Genomic DNA, 26,252 nt, shown 5'->3' with positions numbered 1-26,252 from the left:
GTGTTTGTGTGTATATATATGTGTGTGTGTAAACACACACATGATGAGATGGAAATTAGTTTCTAAGGATGCTTCATAAAGGCCTCTCAGTAAACACTGAGAGGAGGGATCAGTTCTTACCAGCTTTCATAGAACTGAAGAGTTGTTGCTTCCCTCTTTGACTAATAGTCCCTAGAGAAAGCGAAAGAATTCAGGCGAACAAAACAGCCGTTATGGAGGAACCTGGGGGAACATTCTTGTTCAGTGACACTGTAGCAGTTGTACAGGAGCAGGAGCCCACTTGATAATGGGTTAGTTTGGGAAGGGAAGAAGGTTAACTTGGTTAACCTCCTCAGCCTTCTTGCCAGTAGTACCACTGTGGTGTAACAGAGAGGTGAGTGAATGAGGCTGTATTTCAGGAAGCAGCCGAAGTGAAGCCTTCCTCTTCAGCAGTGAGCAGAAGAGGAGTTAGTGTGTCGTCTTGGGTTAGACATTTTGCACCAAATATCAAAATACAGAGATGGAAACCTTCCAAGTCAGAGTTTAGCACATGGAGTTCTTGCTCTTGGGAGCAGCTTCAGGATCTCAGGATTATGGTAGGCGATAAGGCAGTCATCTCCATGATTATAGAGCTTAAAACTTTCCCTTTTCTGAGTTTTTCAACGCTTCTTCAAGAACTTGAACACCTTGGTTATTTACAGAGGAGAGTTTGAAGCTCAGTAGAGCCTCTCTTGGGGGAGTTAGTTTCTCTACATTTCCACAAAGTGTATGTTGAAGTATTGTTGTGGTAGGTGTTAAATCTGCTGCTTGCAACCTGCCGCCTCCTGCGTGTTTCAGTCGCTCATTGCCTCCGTCAGCATCTCTCTAGTGCTTGGTGTGTGTCATAAATATGTGTAAGTGCCTTGCTCCAGCACTACTACATACCGCTGAGGGCTGATGTTAACGATGAGGGGCTTTTTCCACATCAGGATCCTCCTCCTTCTCTTCATTTCCCACTCACAAGTCCATAAAGTGTTTGAAAGCAGGAAGCAAGCAGTCGTGTGCAGAGCTGCTGCTGCTGCTTTTTCTGCCTGTCTCACTGACAGATGTCCTTCCTGCTCTGTGAAATCATCAGCTTCAACATCACAGCCACATGCTTCACCTCGTTGTCTGAGATGTACAACTTTAAATCTGTGTTAATGAGCAGCAAAAGGAAAAAAATTACATATCTGGAGTGTATGACAACAAAGAAAGGATAACAGCTTATGGCTCATTTTTAATGTTGTTTTTACCTCAATTCAAGGTGAATTTCCTGTTGCTGGGAATAGTTTTAATTTGCTTTCCCTTTCCTTTCTCCTGTGTGATTTGCTTTATTCATTCTGTTTGTGTTTCATTACGCCCTAGTACAGTGCTGGCTGGGAGTGAGTTAAGATAAACTCCATAATAACCTTTAAAACCCAGCATTCGGAGTTCTCGCACGTGACTTTTAGCCTTTTTTCCTCTTGTGTTGTGATGATGAACATTCTTTTCTTGCTACAGTGGTTCCCTTAAGAAAACAAGCCTTTGTGTCGTGCTTGGATTCATAGTTCATTGCCCAGTCTGAGTAATCCCGCTTGCACGCTTGGTAGATGCAGACAAGGCAGATGGAAGAATCATCATTTCACAGACCGGAGTGCTGCTGTGCAGAGTATTAACTAGTAGACGTATCCCCCTGAGTTTCTCAGGCTCATAACTTCTGTTTTCTGATGAGGCAAGAGTATTTGTCTTGTTTCATCGCTATATGGGACTGGTGCAAGGCATTCTGTATGCTGGGGAGGAGGAGGATGGTTCAGAAACGCTCCCCTTAGTTTCACAGAATATTCAAGAGACGCTGTATTAGATCAGCGGTATCGGTGGTGATTGACTCGATTTCAGAGCAGTCTCCAGTGTAGGTGTCTGTTTCCTGTTGTTCTTGGTTGGTTCACTTTCTCAGGAAATCTCCCAACTTTGAATTAAATCCTTTCGGTTCACTGTTCTGGACAAGGAAAGAATTGACCGCAGCTGTCTCTGAACTCTCAGACTCAATTCACTGGTGGCTCTTGTCAAGTCTAATGGCTTGTTTAATCAAACTGGACCTTTTAAAAATTCTCCATGGAATATGATCGATAAATTAGCACTGACAGGAGTATATTCTGGGTGCATAGCTAATTAATTGCGTGTTAATTGGCTCAAGACTCACCAGCTTGCCGAGGGAACCCAGCAGAGCAGAGAGCGATGCAAAATTAGACTTGTCCCTGCCAGCATCTGAGCGGAGTTAAGCACATGCTGAGATTGATGGTCCCTCTTAAGCTTTCCCGGATCATGTTTAAAAAATGAATCCATGTCTGAATTGCAAAAGCTGCTTAGAGCAACATAGGGAAAAGAAACTGCAGCTGTCCAAAAGTCCCAAAGCTGTGTTGTTTATATATGTGACTTTTTCTTCCTGTATTCCCTAAAATACCAAATGTTGCCTCTTTTAATGATATACTGTATTACATGCTGTGCTAATTAAACTGCTCATCAGACTGATGCCTCACCAGACATGGGGCTGCACATCCTTACCGCACTTCTTAAGCCTTGGCAGCGTGATCACAACAAACTTTGGTTCTTTGATAATTTGATTTTTTTTTATTATTAATCAGTTGGCATGTTACTGGGTGGCAGTCTGCATGCTTCTGTTCCAAGTGAACCTTGATAAGCGCTGCAATGAACAGGGTCTCTGTTGCGGCTGAATCTGTTAGTGCTGAAATATTTTTTTAATGTCATTTTTTTAGTGTCATTTTAGTTTGATCACATTTTAAAGTATTTTAGTTATAAAATGCTACAAATCTCCACTTGACCATAAGGAGTACGTGTGGCTCTGTTGGCTACAGCCTAATTTTTCATCTCTTTCTGTCAGGGGTGAAAAATGAATGTATCCAGAGTGGAGTTCGGTTACCACCCAGGAGGGGTCCAGAGCTCACTTGACTTTTTAGAATATTTTGCCAAGAAGCCAGGGAGCTGTGTGAGCAGGGAGCTGGAATACCTCGCCTCCCCTGAGAGGTGGCAAACCGAAGACCCACTCTGCGCTTCTGCTCAACGAAAAATGTGCAGTAGTGTCTTTAGATGAAGGATTCACATATTCAGTGTCATTTGGAGATACGAGCGTGGGGTAGGGAGATGAGAGCTCCTGAGTTACGTTTGATTATAAATTTTATTTGCTGTGACTTGGAGCAAGGAATTTCATTTGGTTTCCTTGTGCACACACCAGTGACCGTGTTTGCCTGTGTGTTGGAGTGGGACTGTGAACTGTAGAAGCTCTGAATGGAGTTTTGTATGTGTAAAATACCGCGTGGGTTACAATATTTTTGTTAATTCATTAATACTCTCATTTTTATGGTTATAAATTTCCTTCCTCCGACCTACCCTTTAAATTATCTCAGTGCTGCACAGTAGTGTTCTGGATTTTATTCTTTATGACGTGAAGATTTAATGGTTCCGCTTAACCCAAGTGCTCAGGAAAATGTTTTGAAATGTTTCTTTCCCTCACGCATAGATTTGATGTTACGGAGTCTGTGCTCTGTACAATAGCAATCCAGCTTCTCACGGGAACTCTGGGGCCCTGGTTCTGGAACTACACGGTAAAGCGGACGTGAATGCTACCTGGCGAGCAGCGGCATGGACTGAGCAGAGGCAGCACCTTTGTCATGCACATGTAGCTGGTATCTGAAAAGCATCTTTCCCAGGGTATTTCACAAGTGCTTTAATACAGGGGGAAAAAACATTTGCAAAGGATGAATGAGCAGGAAAAATTCGAGCTAAGTGGAAATCATTTTTTTGAAAGCGTCACATTTTACTTGAAAACAAAGCAAAAACTTGCCTGTTAAACTGACAAAAAATGGCTTTCAACATTTCTTTTTTATTTTGTCACAGTCTGGCTTCACCTAAAAGATTGTGGAAGCAGCTCTGTAAGTGCGGGGGTAGAATAATTTTGTTGGAACTACTTTTTAAAGTTCTAGAAACTTGGTTATTGTTGCTGTATAAATACCTGCCCACCAGAAAAAAGAACAACTTGGCTAGTTCAGGGAACCGTATGCTGTGCAATTGTTTCAGAAGTCACCAGTTACTGGCTGAAAATGCCGGGTTTGAACCGTGCCACTTTATTCCTGTAGCCTGGTCGCTTCACTACGCCTGTAGCTTCATCATTAATAACTTCATTTCCTGGTTGTCTTCATTTTCAAAATGCTTTTCCTTCTGTCTGTGCTAAAAATATCCTTCTCCACTCTGGTTTCCTACTCTGAAGAAAGGACTTTCTCTTCCTTTTTTTTTTTTTTTTTTCAGCTTTTTTAATACAGCGTCTGTAGCTGGGGTTCCCCACCACCAGTAAAATGGGGTCATGAAAAGGGAGTGAGGTGGGTTCCTTGAGATTTCTCACAGCTGCTGGATTCTTAGCCAGGGGTTTCTCTTGAAATACTTGAGGTTTAAGAGTAGTTCTTTGATAGATGCCTTAGAACTGCATCAGATTTGAAGTAAAACTGGTTTGGGTTTTTTTTTTTTTTTTGGTGGTTTGTTCACATACCCTTTGTTAAACCCGCATTGATGTTAATTTTGCTGCTCTTTTGCTTTTTCACATAATGGTTCAGCACAGTCTCTGCCTTTGTGTGTCTGTCTATTAGAAAGAGTCTTTAATTATCAGCTCTACTTTAGATCCGAGAATATCAGCGATCCTGTAAAGCCCGGTGGATGTCGCATCCGCTGGCTGCATCTGATGGTTTAAGCCAAGTGCCAGTTCGGGGTGCTCTGAAGGTAGGCAGGTGAGATAATTTTTAAATACTTTGTTGACAGTCTACGAAAGGCTGGAAATCTTTAGTGTCAGGAAATGGTAATGTAGCAAGTAATAACTTGAAGGAAGGAAAAGCTTCATCAAGATTTGAGCCTCTTGTGATAACAGCATTATGACTCTGCCCAAGAAGTCACTTAGGACGAGAAAAAAAAAAAATGGCTTAGTACCAAAACATTTGGAGACTCCTGAAGTCACCCGTTGGTGTGATAGTTCTATGAGAGGAAGCAACGCCAGTTCTGTAACGGAACTGGATTGTTTAAAGTGGCTGGGGACAAATTGCCGTCTAATGGGGGGGAGAAGGGGGTTTCTGATTCTCAGCACAGGTTCCCTGGAGCTGACGGAGATGTCAGTCTGCAGACCCCACCTATGGTCTCCATCCTTGGAGTGGATGCCTTTGCCATTCAAGCAGAAATTTGTTTCACAACTAGAATTGGTGATGGATAGGACTGGCGTGTGTAGTGGGGGAGCCAGGCAGAGAATTTTGTCACTTTTGCTCCAGTAACAGAATGCCAAGTGTTTGCTTGGGACAAGTCGCATCATGCACGCTAATTTTAACCAGTTTTTAGGCATACTGCACTACAGAATAGACTCAATAATCCTTTTAAAATCTTGCTTCTGTAGTTTCAGATGCCTTCTGCCGTCTTTATTTTCAGGCTTTACTCATAAGTGAAGATTCCGCTGCTGCTTCGATGTCCCCCACCCAGAACACACAAAGCATCTCGCTTATTTTACGCAGTTTGAAGTCAGGTGGTGTAGATTTTTATTTCAGTTTTGCACCATCTCTGCGATGGTTAAGCTACAGGAAATAGGTATTCACGCTTTTCTTTTTCATCTGATAGCTGTATCGTGTGACAAACATTTGTGATGAGAAAGTATAATAATATAGCCCTGTCCTGAAAATATTCCATGAGCTGGCAAAATGTTAAGTCAATAGCTTGCAATTCTTGCAACACAGATAAGCCTTGTAGTTGCTGGGTAGTAAGGCTTTTTATTCATCCAGGAGGGGAAAAAAAAAATATCTTGAATTGTTAATGAAGTTTGCTTTTTTTGGTTTTAATAGTTTAGCACAATGTATATTGCATATAGAGGAATCGCAAATGAAGGTGTTTAAGATGAATGAATCTGGAGGATACTCAGACTTTTCTAGGAAAGAAAATGTTAAAATGTTCCTGATAATCTCCTAAACCGTAAGTTTGAAAACTAGCAAGTATTTGTACTGAAGTTTGGCCTGACGAGGAAGGACAGATCAATGGAGTAAGTGTTGCAGTGTCTGCAGTAAAATCTGTTGCAGTCTCGCTGCAAAAATTGGAGAATGCCTTTTGAAGCTTTGTAGGTGTTCTGCTGTCTTGTGAATTTAGGCAGATGGGGGCAAGGCATGAGATGTGCATTTAAAAACTCAACTTTTATGCTTCCCTGACTTTATCTGAATTAAAACACTTGGATATTCTCATTTGCAGCCTTTAGTTCACAAAGGGAGCTGGTGCAACGTTGACTTTGCTTGACCTTGTCCCTGCTTGCCGTTTTCAGTTCTGCAGAGCTGCTGTTTGTTATTCTTTCCTAACATTGGTTTGCTGCAGAATCAGTATCTTTCAGGGTCATTTTTCAGTGTTTTTCTCACCCTTGCAATGCGATGTTCTGTCCTGGCATTTTTAGTTTATTCAACTATTGAGTCTGGGTTCTTTGTTACTTTGTCTTCAGTGTCTGGTCTTTGTTCCTTGGTTCTTTGCCTGGATGTTCCTGATGCTCTTAAAAACTTGATTCAGAGTCTTCTGTTTATTTTCTAGAAGATGGAAAAGTCCCTGGTTCATTTGAAGAAGTGATCTTTGGAACTAGAGTGCTTTGTGTCTGTTGAGGAACTGTTACAATGACCTTGCAGCCATCTATTGTAGTGTGGGCGTGCCTTGAGGGAAATAGTTTGTTTCATTTTCTTCATTTCATAGGTATTCAGGATCCGCCACATACTGTGCACTGTGGCTCTGCATCATCCTAAGCAACATAAACTGTTTGGGCAATGCTGACATGACTCCGTTTGTCAGGAAACACCAGGCAAAAAAATTGTCAGGTTAGGGGAAGTGTGGCTCAAGCGATTGCTGAAAATATCCCCGTCTGGAGGCTTTGAGAAACCCCCTCACTTGAGCTGCAGAACTCACGCTGCTAGCTCTTTTTTCTTAGGATGTCCACTGCAGCATTTAATCGAGTAAATAAATACAAACACAAGGAGGAAATAGAATCAGGCTTTGAACTGGCTGATTCCCTTCTTGCTTCCAATGCTTTTGCTTTCCTACAGGTGTGCTGATGGGGCCAGGCTACTGGTTGTGTGCAGAAATTAAATGGGGGCGTCTGCAGCAGCAGAGACCTTTCTTCATTTCTGATTTCCCAATGCTGTGGGGTTTTTTCTCCTTGTGGTGCCTTTTTACATTGAAGCTAAAAATACTTTTCTACTATGAGCTGATAGATGACCCCCTACTCCAGTCTGTGTTTCCTACAGTCCTTATATCATAGGAAGAGGCACTCCAGTGTGCAATGGACCTTTGTTTAGGGAATAAAATCTAGTATTATTGATGTTGAATGTTATCACCCTGCTGTACAAATAATTTCCCTAGCTGCTAAAGTAAGCGGTCTATATTTTTCCCGTGTGGGTCGTACCGAAGGGCTTTAGTCTCCATCCAAAGTGAGCGAGCAGCTTGCCCTGCAGCCCTGCTGTTATCTCGTTGGTTTATTAGGTAACTTCCCAGTTCCACCAGAGTTTAAAAACAGTATGGTGACTGACGCAATTTATGGATCTTTTTATTACTAGCTCATTTTATCTTGAAACAATTCATAAACACCAGTTAATCATTAAAGCATCGGAATGAACGTCCTCGAGGTCGCCTGACGCGTTAACACTTTCCTCTGTGCATTGTTGCTTTGTTTTCCCATCGCATTCTTTCACTTCTTTTACTGTGGTACATTTTAAGGGCTGCTCAGGACTTTTATGAACGCTGGTAGCAGTGCAGTTTTGTCACCTTAGCTCTTCCCCATTTATTCCTCCTTTTATTTCCTCGTCGCCCACGTCTGTAGCTGCACAGTCACGTTGACTCAGCAGAGTTTTGTTCAGCTGCCAGAAGCGGCCGTGCAGCCCTTCCCCTGCCCTCTCCTCCGTGTTTGCATCATTCATGAGGCCGCACAAAACGGATAAGAAAAGCTGATATGCTCGAAACTGGGACAGGAACCTTTCTTTTTCTTCTTTTTCAGTTCGTTCATTTTAGCTAAGCCCGTTTCTCAATCCAGTTGATGCCGTGTGGCTGTAGCGCTGGTGCCAATTGGGACTGAGCAGTTGGGTTTGGGGGCACAAAGCCGTCAAACCTTGGAGAAGCCAGGGTGACTGTCCTGGATTTCGTCTGGTTTATGCTGTAGCTGCACAGTCATTTTGAATTCCAGGTAAATGAATAGAGGAACAGTGTGACTCTTTTCCTTCTCTCTCAGCTTCTCTTTCCAAATGTTGTTCCCTTTTGTGGTCGAGCTTCGAGGAGTGGCTTGCCTGGATTCCTGTATTCTTAGATTTCTAGGAAGGGACCATTTGACATTCTGCAAAAAAAATAAATTCACTGGATAATTCCAGCACCAGGCATGTACTCTACTGGTGTCGAGCAGATCTTTTTAAGTCATCCAACAGGGATTTTCATGAGCCTAGGATGTTCCCACTCCTTTTTCATCCTTGGTATTAACATTTTTTGCTTTACTTTAGGCCACAGCTCAGGTGTTTAGTTTCTCCTCGACTGGTCTTATGTTCTTGTCTTCTGTCCTAAGGAGCCTCGTAGTATTAAAAATCTTCTTTTTACGTAGAATTGAAGTGAAGACTTATATTTGCTCTGCAATATGAGATCCTTAGAGTAAATCAGGGAGGAGTTTTTAACCAAACAGACATGAGGTTCATTGCTGAACCCCTTCCAGCTGCCTGATGCTATTTTTATTTGAGCTGGGGAGGGCAGAACTACGGGCAATGGAGCAAAGGTTGTCCCGTGGCTGTGTAAAGAGGATAGTGCTCTCTCCCTAACCTGAATCCGAGCACTGCTTCCATGAATTCAGTTTGGCTCCCAGTTCTGTGTAAGAGCGTGTCTTTCAGAATACCTTTTATGATCTGAATTCTTTAAGTAATTTATTTTATTACTTTATTTTGCATTAAGAGTGCTGACAGAAGAAACCTGTTTGTCCAGGGAAAGCTGGAAACTGGAGTTACCCACGTTAGTTATTAGTCACTGTTTCTGTGAGCTTTCCCAATTGCTTTATATTCTTTCAAGTCATGGACAGAAGTAGTGAAATAGGCTAAAACACATTCCTGTTTGACCTGTGCGGGTTCACGGAGCTGCTTCAGCCCTTCCTCAGTTGAACACACTGAAAACACATTTCCATGCTGACTCCAAAGACTGGGAGGAAGCAATCTGCATTTAATCAGATGTTTTCTGTATCTCCTTTCTTGCATGTCTGAGCATTTTCACTCGTTCTTGCAAGCTAGTTCAGTGGCTTAATTGGCTTGTATGAGGACTGAAAATATGGAAATTTTTTTTTTTTTTAGAACATTCTTTCCTCTTTCTGGAAGTTAATTTTTTTCCCCCAAGCCAGTTCTGATTGCCTTACAGGGTTGTCATTGAACAAATTGGAATCTAGGAGGACCCGTGAGGTTATTTCCTGTGCATCTCATACCTCCGTGCTTGGTGCAGCTCAAAGTTTACAATGGAAAGAGATCTAAAGGAAAGTGTCTTTTATTGGAATCTTCTCTAGATTTCCTCTCACAGCTTTGGGTAAGCTTTCCCGCTATCCGCTGGCTAGTTCATGGGTATTGCCGCTCCCCTGTCGTCTTTCTCCTTTTTGCTGCTCAGTCACTTTATGACTCTGGGAGGGAGCAGCAGCAGTTTGCAGCAGCGACACCCGGGGCTTGGGTGACTCCATCCTACTCTCCTGCTGTCGGCAGTGCCGCCGTGTGCCGATTCTGCTCTTTGTTCCCTAGGTGCGTGTCCTGCTCTTGGGGAGTTGTTCAGAAAGTCTCTTGGCTGATGGAAAGGTGACGTTGCGCAGTGGGAGATGGAGGCGGTGTTTTTCCAGCATGCTGAAAGCACCAGCCGGCATTTCGAGAATCCATAGTAGGAGATGGAATTAAATGCCACATACTTTTGCCCTTTCTTATTGTTTGGGGGGTGTTCTACATGGGAACTGGATACAGCCTTTAATTGTCCCTTGTGTATATTGACCTGCTGCTGAAACAAAATTCTATTTTGGCCAGACGGGAGCTTCTCAAAGGAGAGGATCCCCTCTGAAACTGGAACAAAGGCTGTAGAGAAAACTTGAGGTGGCACACTGATCTGGTATTAAACTTAATTATGTCGTCTTGTAGCTCACTTAAGGTGGGGGAAGCCAAAAACCAAAATCCAACACCAAACCCCAAAGACAAACCCCCCAAGCCATTATTCCCTGATGCCCATGCAGTTGATAATATCAACAATATTTTTGTAACAGCAAAGCATGTATTCCCAATAAGTGATTTGGAGTCTTTTAGGTAGAACTCTAGAGCTGAGGAATATGCCATAAAGATTTCAAACTGGCTTGAAGAACTGTCTTTGATACAGTATTCCAGTATGGGATGGTATTTTGTGGCTTCATATTATCCACCAGCAAGTCCATCCTCTTTATATTTCACTTGATTTTTTTCTTTAGTTCTGGAGTTGGTCTGTGTGGCCAGTCTTTCCTTTTGCTAGCTCCAAGACACTTGCATGGTCTTTAAAACCAAGTCTTAAATTCAGTCCTTTCTGTAAGCCTTTCCTTCTTGCCCTTTTACCAAACACAGTAGCTATGCTCGAACCAGACGTGGTTTTTTCTTCTTGCTGCATTGCTACAGACTGAGTTGTGGAATCTTCAGCAATGCAGCTGACGGTACCGTTCCCATTTGCATAAACTCTTTGGGGATTTCTGTTTCTTTTTAAAGTTTGATGCTATTCAGACAGAATATTTGTATTAAAAACAAAAAGAGTAGGGTGTATAATAGGGATTAAAAATATCTTTCCTGAATTTTATCATCTGAAATACATTCTTTTTTTTGGTGGGCAAGGTTAAAACTGAATATTTATTTCTGCAACCAGCAGTGGTCAGTTAAAAAAAAAAAAGGAGTTCCAACTGTTCCTTTGGACAAAATGGATTTTTATTGCACTGTGAAATAAAATTATAGCACAGCATGGCTCTTAATTTTAACAACAAAACTAAAATACATTTTGACTTTCTAAATTATTTATAAATTTTGCCTCTTTTGTTTTCCTCAGTATTTTGGAGGTTTTATACTGTGCATGATAGAGGAGAGCTGTTGAGCTTGCAAATAACTGACTTGAAATTGCTTTGAATAATTTGTGATTTTTTTTTTTTTTTTGGCTTTTTGTACCTAATCAGAATTGATGTGACTGAAGTACAAATCTTCATAATAATCATGCATTTACTGGCAGTGATTGGAGGACCACCTTTTTGGCAATCTCTGGTAATTTTGTTCATGTTCTTATTTTATCTTTTTCAATAATCTTGCAGACACCTGGAAGAACTACCTGCATATAGTAGCACAGTTGAATTTGTGGGGACAAGGTCCCACTTTTCCTCATAAGTGGAAAAATCTATTCTTGAGTGTAGGTCACACGACAATAGCCGGGCAGTCTGGTTTTACCAGAATTATTAAAACAAGCTGTTATTTTGTATCCTGTGTTTGCAGGTAGAAAGCTATCAAACATTGCACAAAACTAAATGTACCTTCGGCTTCCTTTGAGAGAGGTGGATAAAACTTGAATGAATATCCTGCAACGAGCTCCATCAGCAAGGGAGGAGCGCTAAATCGGATTGAGGATTTGGGGGAAGCTTTTGGAGAGCAGTTGGTAGATAATCAGTGGATAATTTGGCCTGAATGTGGCTCTGATTACTCTTATCTGGATGAGAGGAGAAAAAAAATTGTCACTTTTTAAAAAATGAATCAGAGTGGTTTGGGTTGGAAGGGACCTTAAAGCCCATCCAGTCCCACCCCCTGCCATGGGCAGGGACACCTCCCACCAGCCCAGGTTGCCCAAAGCCTCATCCAGCCTGGCCTTGAACCCCTCCAGGGATGGGGCATCCACAGCTTCTCTGGGCACCCTGGGCCACTGCCTCACATTAAGAATTTTTCTTCTTAATATCTAATCTAGACCTGCTCTCTTGATCACCCTGATGAAGTAAGCTGACTGTCGTGGGCTGGCGGTGCACAGATCCTGCAGATGTTGTGTGGGCTCGTCAGACCGTGTCAGCTGGCAGTTTATGGGCTGTCTGAAGCTGACTTTATGTTTGCATTGCTGAAGCCACGCTGGGCTATCAAAAGTCTGGAGAAAAACATATACATGCATACATAAATAAAACAAAAAAGATTTCTGGAAATAACATCTAAAGCATGGATTTCCTGGGAGGTTTTCCTTCCTGAGTATTGATCTTGTTTGTGTGCTTAATAAACGCAGTTCTTGAGGTGGGTAAAGGAATTTTGATTTGCAGTGAAGCCAGGAGATGGTCAAAAATCACTGAAACATCACCCTAAATGGATTAATTTCTAATCAGCTTTATATAACTAGATAAATGACCCCTCTAACATTGTAGAGAATATTTAGAACAAGGAGCTAACCTTGGCTACTCCAGTTCTGCTACATGTGCCTTCAGACTTAAAAAAACACCCCCCCCCCCCCACTCCGATTAATGATGCAAACTGCAAAGTAAATACCATGGAAAAAGGAGTATGGATAGAACTAATTCTTAAAAAAGGAGACTACACATCAGCTTACTGATGCCAGGCTTTTCCAGAGAGATGAGCGTGGCCAGCATCCCCGTGCAGCTATTATTTTGCGTTACAGATAGTGATGGACCAATTCATGTTCTCAATTTCCTTTTTCCCTTTATAAAAAAGGGGGAGAAATGCTGTCACAGCAACCTGGGGCACAGTTCGGTGCAAGGTGATGTTTATGTGAGCTTAGAAATTATTCTCTTGTGTTATTAAATAACTTCAATAAATAACCCTTTAAAATAACCTATTAAATAACCCTTTTCAGCAGAATCTTGAAATCTATTAGAAGTTCTGGGTTGCAGCAGCATTTAGCGAAGTCAGCTCCCAAAAGATTAAACTATCTTGAAGTCTGGTGTTGGATTAATGGAGGCATTTCTCCAGAGAACAAACTTGATGAGGTTTCCCATGGCAATTAGGAATTTTCCTTTTTCATTCAACTTGTGTGATTTTTTTTGTGTTGATTTAGAGAGAAATGTTATTTACTACTTGCAGAGCAAAATGTATCTCACAGCCCCTCCTTACCCCCCTCCAATCCTCTAATGTTTTATGTGACAGCAAAATTGGTGGCTTGGTGGTTTTGGTTTGTTTCTATTTGGGGGGGAAATAATTGAATAAAATGTGGTTGTATACTCAAACATTCCACTTTCTTATGCTAACATGTGAAAAGCAGAACGATCTGAATAGGCTAAATGCAGAATTATGTATTTTGTCAATTGTTGCTTTCATTAGATTTCTTTTTTTCCATAAAAAGCTGTGTGCCTGTGCTGGCTTCCTTCTTTCTGTCAGTGTAGAGTCTCTTTAAAGTGTGTTAAAACGCTGTTCTGCAAGGCTCCTGGGGCTTGTAATTTCTGGTGGATGGTGAGTACGACTGCAGCCGAGATCCTCACATGGAAAATGTGAGTAAAGTGAGCAAGCTTAGGTACAACTTGTTTGAGGCACTGATTATAAAGGGATTTTTTTGCTGTTCAAAGTGAGAAAAGTGCTGCAATTGCTGGAGTTTTATTCCATAATGTAATTTTTAAAAGAATTGACATTTCGTGACTATAAAGCCGGCTTGGTTATGGCCTGCTGTGAGTTGTTATTCCTCTTGCAGATGTGATTGCGGTGTACATACATCCAGCTCTAAACTGCAGCTGGGATCCAGCCGCGTGAGAAGGACTCTGAGGACACGAGAACTTGCCCAGCTGGTTGTGGTGTTTGTGACTCTGAGCTAGCCAAGACGAGTTTCTGGAGGAACTGCCTCTCTGTCCACTTAGGGATGCGTTGTCTTTTAGATTTGCTCTTCACTGCTGCTTCCCTGAGCCCTTAGCTCTGCTCTTTTCCTCTCTGTTTCCTAGTTTTATACATATATATTTCTTTTAAAATCTTAATTCAACTCCGATGGCATCTAGTCTGGAGGCTTGACATTAATTTTCTGGCAAATGCCTGCTTTAATTCAGGCTCTGACAAGCACTCATCTATTCTTTGCCTGCTGCCACTTGTTTTTATTAACATGCATGTTTTTTTCCCCCGACAAAATTTGGAATGCTGCCTTTACCAGGATGTACCTGTGTTCGGGAGCTTTCTGTGCAGCGTGGCCTTCCTCTTGTAACCACCTTCAAAGGGTTTAACAAAGAACGTGATTTACCTGCAAAAGATTTGGCTTTGCGTTGTTGACATAGCCTAGTGAAGCTCTGCGTGCGGCTGACTTCTGATGAAACCTGTGCGATTACCAGCAAGGTCAGGATGCTTGCACGGACCGTAGCGATACGTCAAGGCAGTCTGGTGCTTGCCGTGTAGTATCCTCTAATTTAAAAGTCAGGGGCTGCAACGCCACTTTGTAGGAAGATTTCTGAGTATGACCACGTCTCTTGCTGTACTCTTTTTTTTTCCCCTTTCTGTGCTATTTGCTTGCCTTGACTTACAACTTTTTGGCCATTCTGCTTTCCATTGCTGCAAAGCAGTTTAGGAGGCGCTGCCTTTTTATACCTCTCCTTTGACTTTCTTCTGCCAAATTTCTGTATGCAGCTTTGTTTCCCAATTATTATTTCTGCCAGATAAGTGCGGTCTAATACCCATCACTGATACATCTATCAGGGCAAGCAAAAAGGAGAGTGTTAATAAAGCCCAGCTAGCAAACTGGGTGTTATAACAGGGTGGTCTCATCCTTCTGCCTTTCTTGAGCATCATTCTGGGATGTGTCAGCAGTAGTTGGGAGTTCATGGGGTGGTTTTTTTTCAGGAAACTCCCCTTGTCTTTGGGGAAAACCTCAGGCTTAATGTCTCAACTCCTGTAGAAGAGCAAATTCACCCCGTTCTTTAGATACCAAGCAGAGGGCAGCCCAGGTACCTTCCTTTGAAAGGCTGAGGAGAGACCTTCAGCAGTCCTGTGCCTCGTGACATTAATGAATGAGTACAGCTAGTGCTCCAGTCTCTGGCAATCTATGCCTTTTGTTTACTTGTCATTATTCTTCCTTTACTATCTTTCAGAAAATGTTTTTTGACTTAACAGCGCAGCCTCAGCAAAGGGAGAAATACGTTGGAGTGTTCTGGAAGCGTGCCAGCAGGGCGGTGATTTGGAGAGGCGGTTCGGGTGCGCATCTGTAGGCTGCCGAAGAGCGAGGTGTGAAGAGTTAAAGCTGGCTCTGCCTCTTAGCTGTGCCCTGAAAAGATCCAGAGATTGTTATTGAATGTGGTAGAAAACTACCCTGAGAATCTAATTGAAGGAAAATAGAAATGACTTGTGCCCATGCGGGATTCTGTACCGTAGCTGGACTCCTTGCTGCTGGGGAGCCAGGGGTTTATGCAGCTGAGTGCTGTGCTGCAGTTCCTGAATTAAGAGCCTGTGAAGACTTTTTGTAGTTGTATAGGTAAAGTTGGGAAGCTTTGGGGTAGTTCTCTCCAAACACTTTTCTTCCATGACATATTTGGAACCCTTTCTTCGCTTCTAGTTTCTCCTGTTCTGCTTGAAACACTGCTGTTAAAAAATGAAGAAAACTACTGCCTGCCTTTCGAAGCTGCTCATTTTTCACTTGTCTGATCTCTCTTTACTTCCCTTGTCTTGCCCATAAGGTAGTTTCCAGTTTCTTAAGGGGCTTTGTTTAATCATCTCCAGTGACTCTTGCTTTGCCCGGTTTGATCTTGGGCTGCAGCTGTGAGGTTGACAGCCAGCTTCAGGAAAGGTGACTGATGCATTTCTCTTCCACGTGATAGCTGGTGGTTTAACGAGCGAGATCCTGCTTTCTGGCCAGTTCTCTGCTTTCTTTCTCTTCCACGTGATAGCTGGTGGTTTAGCGAGCGAGTTCCTGCTTTCTGGCCAGTTCTCTGCTTTTGATGGCTCTTTGCAGGTAACTGAAGCTAAGTCTGGCTTTATGGGAAGCTTGATGGAAGGATTATTGGAAAAATACATATTTCTGTGCCTTGTCGAAATTTAAATCTCTGTATAGCAGAGAAAGAAAATGTGGTGTTGGAAAGTGGAGTGCTTGAGTCCGCCAGAAATATTAAACCCAATTTGAGTTTTCTTGTGCGTATTTTCACTTCTTATCTCTCTTTCGTTAAGATTCCAATACTGAATATCCAGGTGAAAATATTCCCGGCTCTCTGTACTGTCGCAGGAACCATATTCTCCTGTACAAATTACTTTGGTGTGATCTTCACAGGTGGAGTTGGGAAAAATGGATCCACTATAGCAGTAAGTACTTTGTTTTGCTGCTCTTTGGCACCCTGTGGCTTTTCAGCCATGTCTGTAGTTTTTATTTAACATAATACTTCCTGCATGTGAAATATTTTCCTTTCAGTTCCTTGTTGGCTTGTGAAAAACAAGTTAATATTGTTTGCTTTAGGAGTTGGGCTTTAAAATCTTTAAGTGCTCAGAAATGCTCATGGTACTTTAATATTTTATTTTTAATTCATCATATAAAACAGGTTATACAAATACACCCCCAAAGAGTTCAAAGAAAAGTCCAATGCAAAAATCTGTTCAGAAGGAAGTTCATCAGGAAGACTGGTTATGGTTTTGATCCTTCTAAAAGATCTCTGCTATCCCTACTGGCAGTGAAGAAGTGCAGGTGGAGGTGTCTGCACAAGCACCTTCTGCTTCAGGGAAGGTGATGATTGATTCTGGATCCCCAGGAGTTTTCTGAAAAGCAATTCTATACCGGCCTAATAATTATTTGCTACCTCAAAGGCTGTTTTAGTTGCTTTTCAGCTGGCCCAGAAAAAGCAACAGAAGTATTGTCTCCTGTCCCCTGCTGACAGCGTCAGCCACTGCTTTTGTGACGCGTGTCAGAACCGTGCCGCCTAAAAACCTTAATTTCCCCCCAACACAAGAAAGGTTCAACCACATTCGCAGCTGACGCTCGCTCAGGTTTCGCCATGCTTTGTTCCTGTTAGTACCAGAGCTCAGAATGACATGTTTTTAACATGATTTCAGTTAGAAACCTCCCGGTGCATACCACGTGAGTGTTTGGCTTGTTGAGGTTTCTTTGCAACGGGCATGTTTTGTTAACCTAACGCTTTATCTCCCTCTAGGGAACCAGTGTCCTTTCACCTTTTCTTCATATTGGGTCAGTGATCGCCTTGGCTGCAATGATCTACAAGAAATCTGCTGTGCAGCTCTTCGAAAGGCATCCCTGCTTATACATACTTACTTTTGGTTTTGTATCTGCTAAGATAACAAATAAACTAGTGGTAAGTGCTCCAGAACCTTCAAGATTCTTGTTATTGCAGTTTTTATGTAGATTTTTCGAATTCTCTGATTATTCCATCAACTAGCTTGCATCCATTTGTGTAACTGAAGTGATACTTGTGCTTTATGGACTCCCAGTAGCTTGGAGGAGCAGCAGAGCCTTTCTGCCGTTTGAAAGACGAGGGGTAAACCCTGAGCTAATGCCATGGTTACACAGTCAGTGCCGGTACAGCTGACAGTTGCCCCAATTCTGTTTCTACCCCTTTGCCAGCTGTTTGCTCACACCTTTGCAGCGTATTCGTGCATGTGTGTGATGAGCTGGGCTGAAACAGAGGTGGTTGAACCCCCTCAGGTGCAGAGGGGAGGAAAGTTTGGGAGAAGAAGAGGTGACAGAGGTGCTGAGGTGTGGAACAGTTGCTCAGGGTTTTATTTCTAACCAAGACCAGTGTGCTACACAGTCACACGAATAGTTGTGCTGGTAAAGGTGAGGATGGGGTGTTGGACAGGCTCTTTGGGGGGGGAGGGCAGGATGGCCACGCTCGGGCAAGAAAAGGCACGATCATCAAATTATACCCAGAGAGGTGGTGATCCTTCTGAGATGGGACTCAGCAGGTGAGTGAGAGGAACACCAAGTGTCTCGGATTTTTTGAAACTCTCGCAGCTGTGAGTTTTTGTTTCCAGACTCAACTGAACCTTAAAATTTCCCAGTCTTCTTGCATTTTACTATTTTGTTTCTGGCAGGAGGAAAAAGTTTGTGGCCTGGAAGATGTGGTGGGTGTTTTTTCTGTAGCTACATTCTTTGTTCTAATAAGAGATACCTCTCTGCAAACCTTGAGACTCGTGTAGCTGTAGACTTTCATGGCTGGAACAGTACATACATCCTACAGTAATGTGGCTTGAACTGTAACTTTTTTGGCTCTGTGTGTTCTGAAATCACTCTGCCTTGGCTGGCCTATGTTTATTTCTTAACCTTCCTTTTTTTTTTTAACTGTAGGTTGCACACATGACCAAAAGCGAAATGCACCTGCACGACACAGCGTTCATAGGCCCAGCGCTATTGTTTCTGGACCAGTATTTTAACAGCTTTATTGATGAGTACATTGTCCTCTGGATTGCCCTGGTAAGAACAGGCTCCCTTTGCTTGTGAGGATTACTGACAAGCATTTGCCGTGCTCTTTCCCAAATACCGTTTGCGGGAATTGAGCCTTGCTGGCTCGCTTAGAGGGTGATGGGACTGGGAACCTGCTTTGCTGAGCTGATTTTTAAATAGAACTCATGCAAACAGAGGTGAACATGGTTTGCTTGGTGCATAGCTTAAATGGTTTTAAAGCAAAGCAGCAAGCATTCAAAGCTTAAAACAATATTTTGAAGATTTGTGGTGATGTGTTGTTGGCAAGGGAATAAATTATGCGCAGTGTAAGCGTAGTGTGGCTGTGCCTTAATCTCTTGAAAGCGTGTATGTCTGTCATTACTAGCAGCTCCCATTAGGAAAAAATACCTTAAGTTAGTCATAGGTGCTTATCGAGCACTCAAGTGTTATCTACCAAAACGCAGCGTTGACCTTTTAATGGAATTGATATTTTATGTGACTGTCACCATTCAGAGTTAATGGGGCCTTTCACAGGATCTATGTTGCTGCTGTCTCTGTTTTCCCCTCTCTGACTCGAATTAAGAGTCTGTATTCTTACAAAGCTGGAAGAAAGTCCAGTGTGTCTAGAAACTTGTTTCTTCACCGGGTGATTTTTCCAACGTAATTGGAGATTTAGTTCTTGAAAAGAAGACCCTGGTGCTTTTATTCTGAAGTACGCGGGTAACGTTATACTCTCTGAAAACAGATCTAAACGTGTGTAATTTTTTTTTCCCTTGGCAGATCTTTTCTCTCTTTGATTTGCTTCGATACTGCGTCAGTGTGTGCAATCAGATCGCTGCCCATCTGCACATCCACGTGTTCCGAATCAAGTCCTCCTCCACGCATTCTAATCACCACTAGTGAACGGGGAGTCACCATACGGAGAAGTACGAGAGCTGGTTTTCTGCAGGAACGGATGAGGAGATATGTAGGAGACTAAGGCAGAAAGCAGATAAGAACAAAGTAATTTATAATAATCAATGTTGTATAACTTTTATTCTTTGTTATCAGTAACACTCCTTAACTAGTCTCCTGCCTGAGAGAGTGAATTCCAAGTACACCCTAGTCAGCTCTACATGTAGTCAGCTCTGTTGGTTCAAAGCCCGGGAAAGCATGCAGGGAGTAATGCTCTGTCTTTGTAATTACCTTGATTACAAATTAATCTATATATGGTGAATGGATCCCCAACAACTGAAGTTTCTAATGTAGTATAATTACAGCTGCAATACGACTTGCTTTTAATTTTAATATTTCATCATCTCTTAGTGAAATACTTGTTTAGTGTCCACTTGAAATTTATTTACTAAAGACCTGAGCTGGTAAAAACGGAGATATCGCACTAGCTTGTGTAGCTGAAGCAGCTGTCGAGGTTTGAGTCCAGACTGATGTGGTTCTTTTTGCTTATGCATAGCCGATAAAGCGGTTTCTTGCTACCGAACAATGCGTTGAACAGGGTTCTGCAAGCGGAAGGGATGACCGGCGTGCAAAATAGTGTGGTATCTTTGTCAATTAATTTTATTTTTTTAAATAAACATTATCTAAAAAGACAACTTATTTCTCAGTTTTCTTCAGTGGAAGGACTATAAAAAGAAAATTTTACTGTTTACTTTTTTATGTATAAAACTTCAGCAAAATTTCCTTTCTGCTCTTAATAAATAAGAATTCTGAGAGCAACAGTTGTCTTCAGATGTGTGCGTTGCTCTGTCCTGCTTAGACTTGTGAAGTACAATGCTGCCTGCTACTTAGAGAGGATTTTCCAGTGGTTTGTGTACAGTGTTGTCATTCCAGGATCTCCAAGAGATCTCTGATACCTAGCGCAGTAAGTTTGGGTGGTTTTAATACCATCTGAAATGTGCTGAGCTGCATCAGGGAGGCTGCGGTAGGTTGAATCGCGTGGACATGAAGTGCTGCGGTGTGTCCCACCAGCCCTGGCATCGAGGGGAGCTTCAGACCCTGAACAGAGTGCCTGGGCTTGCTCTACGGGAGCAAAGGGAGCGTCTCCAGAGCAGGGTCTGTCGCGACTACCGGGAAGCTGCTTGGGAGATGGTTGGTGGGAAAGGCTGGGAACCTGGTGGCTGAAACCCCAGCCCTCAGATCATGAAGCATCTCAAGGTGGGAGGAGAATGCCTCTGTCTACGGAGCCACAGCATCACCTGAAGACAACTGCGTGTGTCTCTTCTTTGAAGGAATTAAGCAGAGCTCACTTTAAAAAAAAAAAAAAAAAAAAAAAAAAAAAAGATGGTGAATAAACCCAACAACAATAAATCAAAACCCCACTTGGCCACGAAAGTGGTGACTTGTATTTCCTGTGATACCCTAGCGATTAGAAAACATTCTCAGAAAGGGGAGAGAAAATTCAGTTCCTTCAGTGACTGGAGAGCTTTAAACTCCTCCTTCCACCTCCCTGGGACAGTACCCAGTGCCGGGCTCTCGCAGACAGAGAGGTCGGTCCTCCTACGTGATGTCCTTGCAGAGACACGGGACTGCTGGGAGGAGCAGGGCTGTAGCTGCGTTGTCGAAGTGTTTGTCTCTGCGAGGAAAGAACTGGGGCTGGCCCCTGTGTGAGATGCTGCAGGAAGTGGAACCGAGATGCTGACTTCTCCAGCTGAGTGTTCGGATGTGCTCTGTCTTGTGTTGGGAGAGTTTTGGTTCCTTCCTGGGGCGTGATAGCGTTCCAGCAAGGGAGTTGGGGGTCACACCTCGGGACTGGGGCACTGGGGAAAGGAGGAATGTCGCCAGGATGGGGAGGAAGCTCCTGTAGGCTTCCCCCTTGAACACCCAGGTATTTGTGCAAGCGGCTGTTCTATGGTGAGCACAGCTGAGGGCTCTCTGGGGGTCTGGGCCCATGGGTTTGTGCTGGGGGTTCCCAAAGCGTCTCTGCCCGGCTGAAGCCTGGGTGACAGTTTGGTTCCTGCATCCTGAGCACGTACCTGGGGCACACCCTGGAAGTGTTCTCGTCCAAGTGCCTCGGTACTGGGAGCATCTCCGGTGGGTGAAGTGGCAGCTGTCTCTTTAGTATCACAGTTCTAGACACAACAGGAATTTAGTTAACTCAGTTTTAACTGTATTAGTTGGGTGAAGGTTTGATCAGATAGTCCAGCTTCTGCTGCTCTTCAAGCAGTGAGCAAGACAAAGTCTGCATGGAAAAAAAATGGAAGGATTTGAAGGTGCCGAGGGCCTGTTCACAAACCATGCGTATCTTTTTATCAGCATGAAGTGGGTGCAAAACTCAGTCGCTCTGTTCACAAACCATGCGTATCTTTTTATCAACGTGAAGTGGGTGCAAAACTCAGTCGCTTGGAAAGTCCCTCCCTGGAGTGTAAGTGGTTTTCTCAACACGCGAACAAGGAGAATCATACTTTTGGTCCTCAGGGTTTTAAGATTAAGCTGCTCCAAATAATTTGTCACTGATGCTTGAGGCTGGTGAAGAACTGAAGTCTTTAAAGGGTTGTCTAGGACCAACGTTTCATTTACAAAACATGTCTAAAGCCTGTTGATGCTCAGGAAATGCAATAGGGCACCTTCTCCTGAGTTTTTCACTGCCTGGAGGTTTGAATGCCCTCTGTGTTGAGCCAGCCAGGAAAATTTCCCATTTCTATCCTGATAAACTTTCAGGGTTATCAGGGAATAGTTACTGCTGGTAGTCCAGGTCGTATGAAGCGTTGCTGCGGATATAGGCATTGTATAAATGCCTGTAATAAATAATGGGATAAATGAACTTTACCCTCGCACTCGTACGTGACAGTGCTGTCTTGTTTGCGATCACAGGTTACGTAGGTGTGTTTGGAGAGCTGAGGCTGCTCAAGGAGTTGAGGAGTGGAACAGAATTTTCCTGGGCTCAGCCTGATCTCGTGATGTGCTTTTTCACTTTCTGTTGCATTCAGAAGACAGCGAGAAGGAAGAGCTTTTGCAGCAGTGGCCTGTCGAGCTTCCTGGAACACCTGTGTCCGAGTAGAATCCCTTCAGAACAAACACAACCTGCTCTCTACTGAGCAGGTTTTCCTGTAGAGCTGTAAAGGGAAACTGGAAATTCCCACACGGTGTTGGAGCGTTGCCTCTTCTAAGAACAGGTAACGGAGCTCGTTGCTTTGGCAAGGAGTCTAACAGGGAAAAAGCCAGGTCGGGGAACCTCAGGGCCTGTTCTGGTCCATCTGGGTGTCAGTTCTGGTTCACACTTCTATTCTTTCCTTCCTACCCTGCGTGCACCAGGTACCTTCCTCCCCTGCGTGCACCAGGTACCCCCCCTGCTGCTCTGCCCCACCTTTGGGTTTGCAGTGGGGCTGCCGAGAAGTTGAATCATTTCCAGAGAGCAGGAAGGTGAAGACTGCAGCAATTTCCAGAGGTTAGAGCCAGGTGGGAAGTTGGGTCTGTTCCTGCACTGGAGCAATCTGAAAGCACTTTGCAGTAACGACTGCGGTGACTCCGGGAGGTTCCATACGCCCGGGACTATCTGCTGGCACCCGGGCCAGCTGGCAGAGGGTGACACATGCCATAACGTGAAACTTATCTTCCAAGCAGGGCAGCTGCACGGCAGGAATTGAAATCAGGAGTGATTCCCGAGCTGCCTCCCAACCATGCCTGGGAGTTGTTTGTAGGAGCGTGAGTTGGCTGATACCCTGCTGGGAACTATGTGAACAATTCAGCAGAATAAATGAGCGCTTTCCAGTTCAGGGAAAACGTTTCATGGCACTGTTTTATTTACTGTTGTAGACTTAGATCAAGTGTTAAGACAAATCTCCAGCAGGAAGGATTTAAAAACACGCTGCGAGTTTTGCTGATAGGCTGCGATGTGACCTGCGCCCAGCTGGATGTGTCCGTGCCCAGCTTACCCCAGTGCCTCCAGCAGCACACACCATGCCCCCACCTGCAAGCCGGTGCTTTAAGAGAGGCAGGCTGCCTTCAAAGAAATAAATAAGGTATTTTATTCAGCATCTGCCCTTTTGGCTTGGTGTCTTTCTTCACCGATCTTGATTGATCCCAGGGATGTGCGTACTCCTTGCGATGCGCAGTCTGTCCGCCCTCCGAGCGTTAAAGGGAGGGCACCAGAGCTCTTGCCAGGTTGCACCAGTCAGGTAAGCAAGTGTGATAATATCAAGCTGCTTTTCAATGTTCAGGCCAACCCAACTCAAGAAACCCTTAAAACCTGTTGCTCAGGAGTGAGATCGGTCACGCAGGCTCAGGAAATAGGGACAGAGCTGTTGGGAAGAGTAACAGCATACTGGAAGGGAAATGATGGAGAGGAGTTGGGGGGAAATGGGGGGTCTTGGGGCAGATTATGCCCCTGGGCTTGTCTTCCTTCTTTCCAGCATCTTCAGCCACCACTTGGAGCTCTGAAGCTGCTGCTGGGTGGTGGGGAGAGAATTTAGCGCCAGCAAAGCGCCTGGTTGCTCCTGGTCCTCCTCTTCCCGCTGTCCCCTCTTGTCCTGCAGGCAACCGGGAACCTGAGCTAGGGGCTGATGTGATTCCCAAAGGCTTTTCTGGGCTGGGTTGGTGGCTGGGAATGGATCTAGGTCCCTTTTTCCATAAGAATAGTAAAGGAAAAGTGCTTTAAGTACCTTAACATCTTATTTCAATCTGTTCTCCCAGTGGGAAAGGCAGCACCAACCCTTCTACCTCACTGTCCTTAACCCTTGCTGACATCTGTAGCACTGGCTGCATTTGAACATTTTTTTTAAATTTTTAAATTTAAGGATTGGGTTTTGTGTATCTGTTCTCAGCAGCTAAGGAATAACCTTCTGTTAGTTTTTTCTCTGGCAGGAGTTAAGCAGCCACACAATACAGTCCCTTACGTGATTTCTTCTGTTGGAAAGAGCTGCTGCCAAAGCAAGGACTAGTTCCCATGTTTCTCAATGAGACGGTGTGATGCTCACAACCAGAAAGGTTGGCATCTTCTCAAAATGGTAATGAACGAGCAGGAGAAGGGGGAGGCAAGTGGCCTTTTCAAAAGGGACAATTTTTGATAGATGCCCTTGACTTTCCACACTCATAATTTTCTGCTGGCAGGTGAGCCAGTGGGAAAAAAAAAAAAAACACCACCAAAAAAAGACGACTAACCTTTAATTTCCTGTAGTTAAACCTGTAACGCTCTCTCTACCGGTGAAGAGGAACTTGTGGAGCCAGCGAAGATACCCACAGTGCCAAAAATCCCCCCTCTTTTTTTTTTTTTTTTTTCTAACAAATTATTCTCATTTCCCCTCCAAACACACATGGGGACTGAACAAAAAATCAACAATTTTTTTTCCAGCAGGTCTAGGGAGTTTCATTGCTGTTCAGCCCGTACCCTCTGTCCAGCTGCGTTCCTGTCGCTTGCCTTCGTGCATGGCTGCCCAGGTAACGACTCCTGAAAGAAATTCCCTTTGCATCCGTCTCATTTTCGTTAGATGTTCAACAGCTCTGAAAGCAAAAGCTGGCTGCAGTCACCCTGCTTGTTTTGAGTGTTCACATCAAATCTCTCGCCTTGGCATTCAATACCGCTGCAAAACTTGTATTAAACTGTATTTTTAATATCATCTGCGGATGTGCGTGGGTCTAGGGGGTAGGGAGCGATACGGCAGCTTGGCTGGAACACCCCAGAGAGGAGGATGAAGCTCTGCCTTGCTGGGAGAACTACCTGGCCCTCTTATTTTTTTTTTTTCTTTTCTGGGAAGGAACCGGGCAGAGCTGCAGCCAGCACCAGCTTTCCCTGCTGCAATGTTTATTCCCTGGGTGAGCGCAGGAGGAAAGAGGGAGAACCGTAATTTAGTTTTAAATCTGCTGCAGGCGTCACATTTCAGAGAGCGCGCTTCAATGAACGGCGAGGTTTTAAAAGAAGTTGGCATCAAAACCAGAAACGAGGGTGATGTCGACATGTTTTACTACTGGATTGAACAAATCCTCCCTCCCCGAAGCTGCTGATCAGCCGTTTCCCTCTACTACAAAACACAGCCCTGTGGCATTCACAGTTTGCTTACAGCACAAATAAATAACCTGCTGGAAAAGAATATTTTTGTTTCTTTTAAAGAGCTCAACTGGGCTCCAAGTAGTACCAACAAAGCAGGCAGCTGCGAGAGAGGAAACCCCTAAAATCCTCCACAACTCTTCCTGCCGGTATTGAACAATGAGCTTATCTCGATAGAAAATAAAGTCAAACAGTTGTTAATAATAGAAACCCTGGAAACTTATTCTCTAGGATGTTACTTATTTGCAAAACCTAGGTTTGCTTTAATTAGAAATAACACTATTTCCTACTCATCTTTTTTTTTTTCTTTTTTTCTTTTTTTTTTTTTTTTCCCCTCTAACAATTACTCTACAACCTTTGTTCTCCTGCAGCCGGCTCCCCTGACTTCCCTCCCTCGCTGCGGGGGGTCCCGATGGGGACAGAGACCCTGCGCAGGGCCAGGCACTGGGAGCTGCAGTTTGTCCCTCTTGCTAGCAAGGGCGGAAAAGAAATCCCAGCCTGCTCCCCAGCTCTGTGCAAAAGAGTTTTTCCAGTGCAATGATGCCCTGAGGAAAAAAGAAAGGGTAGAAGCTGCTGTTCGGTGCTGCCCACGCATCTCGTGAGTCGCAGGTGGGTAGGAACCGGTGGAGTCCGGCGTGCTCTGCCCTTGGAGGGGGCACGGGTCGAGTCTGGGCAGCGCGGTGCTGCTGGCGGGGACCTGCTGGGTCCCAGCCCTGCTCCTGTGTTCCCCGGCTGGACTTCAGGAGTCCCTTCGGTGCTTCTTCTGTTCATGGTACTCTGTTATTTTCTGCTGGAAATACGCTGTGGAGGAGAAACGGTCGGTAGTGAAACACAGACGTCGGGGCTGGGGGGGACACAGGGCGGATGCACTCGGGAGCCAAACCCGGCTGGGGCATGGAGCCGCTCCCAGTTGGGA

At 43.9% G+C, this 26,252-nt stretch overlaps 2 protein-coding genes across 2 annotated transcripts in view; one reads left to right on the top strand and one right to left on the bottom strand.

Moving 5' to 3' along the window:
* Positions 1 to 19,971, top strand: part of CEPT1 (choline/ethanolamine phosphotransferase 1) — a 28,788-nt gene extending 8,817 nt beyond the window's left edge. The window contains exons 4-8 of the mRNA XM_010085663.1: positions 11,213 to 11,297; positions 16,143 to 16,274; positions 17,114 to 17,272; positions 18,265 to 18,390; positions 19,141 to 19,971. Of these exons, the coding sequence (XP_010083965.1) occupies positions 11,213 to 11,297; positions 16,143 to 16,274; positions 17,114 to 17,272; positions 18,265 to 18,390; positions 19,141 to 19,260 (622 nt within the window). The 3' untranslated portion in view covers positions 19,261 to 19,971. The remainder of the gene's footprint in view (positions 1 to 11,212; positions 11,298 to 16,142; positions 16,275 to 17,113; positions 17,273 to 18,264; positions 18,391 to 19,140) is intronic.
* Positions 19,972 to 26,075: 6,104 nt separating this feature from the next.
* The window catches only part of DENND2D (DENN/MADD domain containing 2D), a gene marked incomplete at its 5' end in the record, with an annotated part of 7,860 nt that continues 7,683 nt past the window's right edge, over positions 26,076 to 26,252 (bottom strand). The window contains one exon of the mRNA XM_010085674.1: positions 26,076 to 26,137. Within this exon, the coding sequence (XP_010083976.1) occupies positions 26,076 to 26,137 (62 nt within the window). The remainder of the gene's footprint in view (positions 26,138 to 26,252) is intronic.

Source organism: Pterocles gutturalis, unplaced genomic scaffold, assembly GCF_000699245.1.
Source record: "Pterocles gutturalis isolate BGI_N339 unplaced genomic scaffold, ASM69924v1 scaffold45116, whole genome shotgun sequence".
NCBI classification, from domain to species: Eukaryota; Metazoa; Chordata; class Aves; order Pterocliformes; family Pteroclidae; genus Pterocles; species Pterocles gutturalis.
The sequence above is the reverse complement of the archived record's forward strand: the minus strand, read 5'-3'. Positions and strand labels throughout refer to the sequence as shown.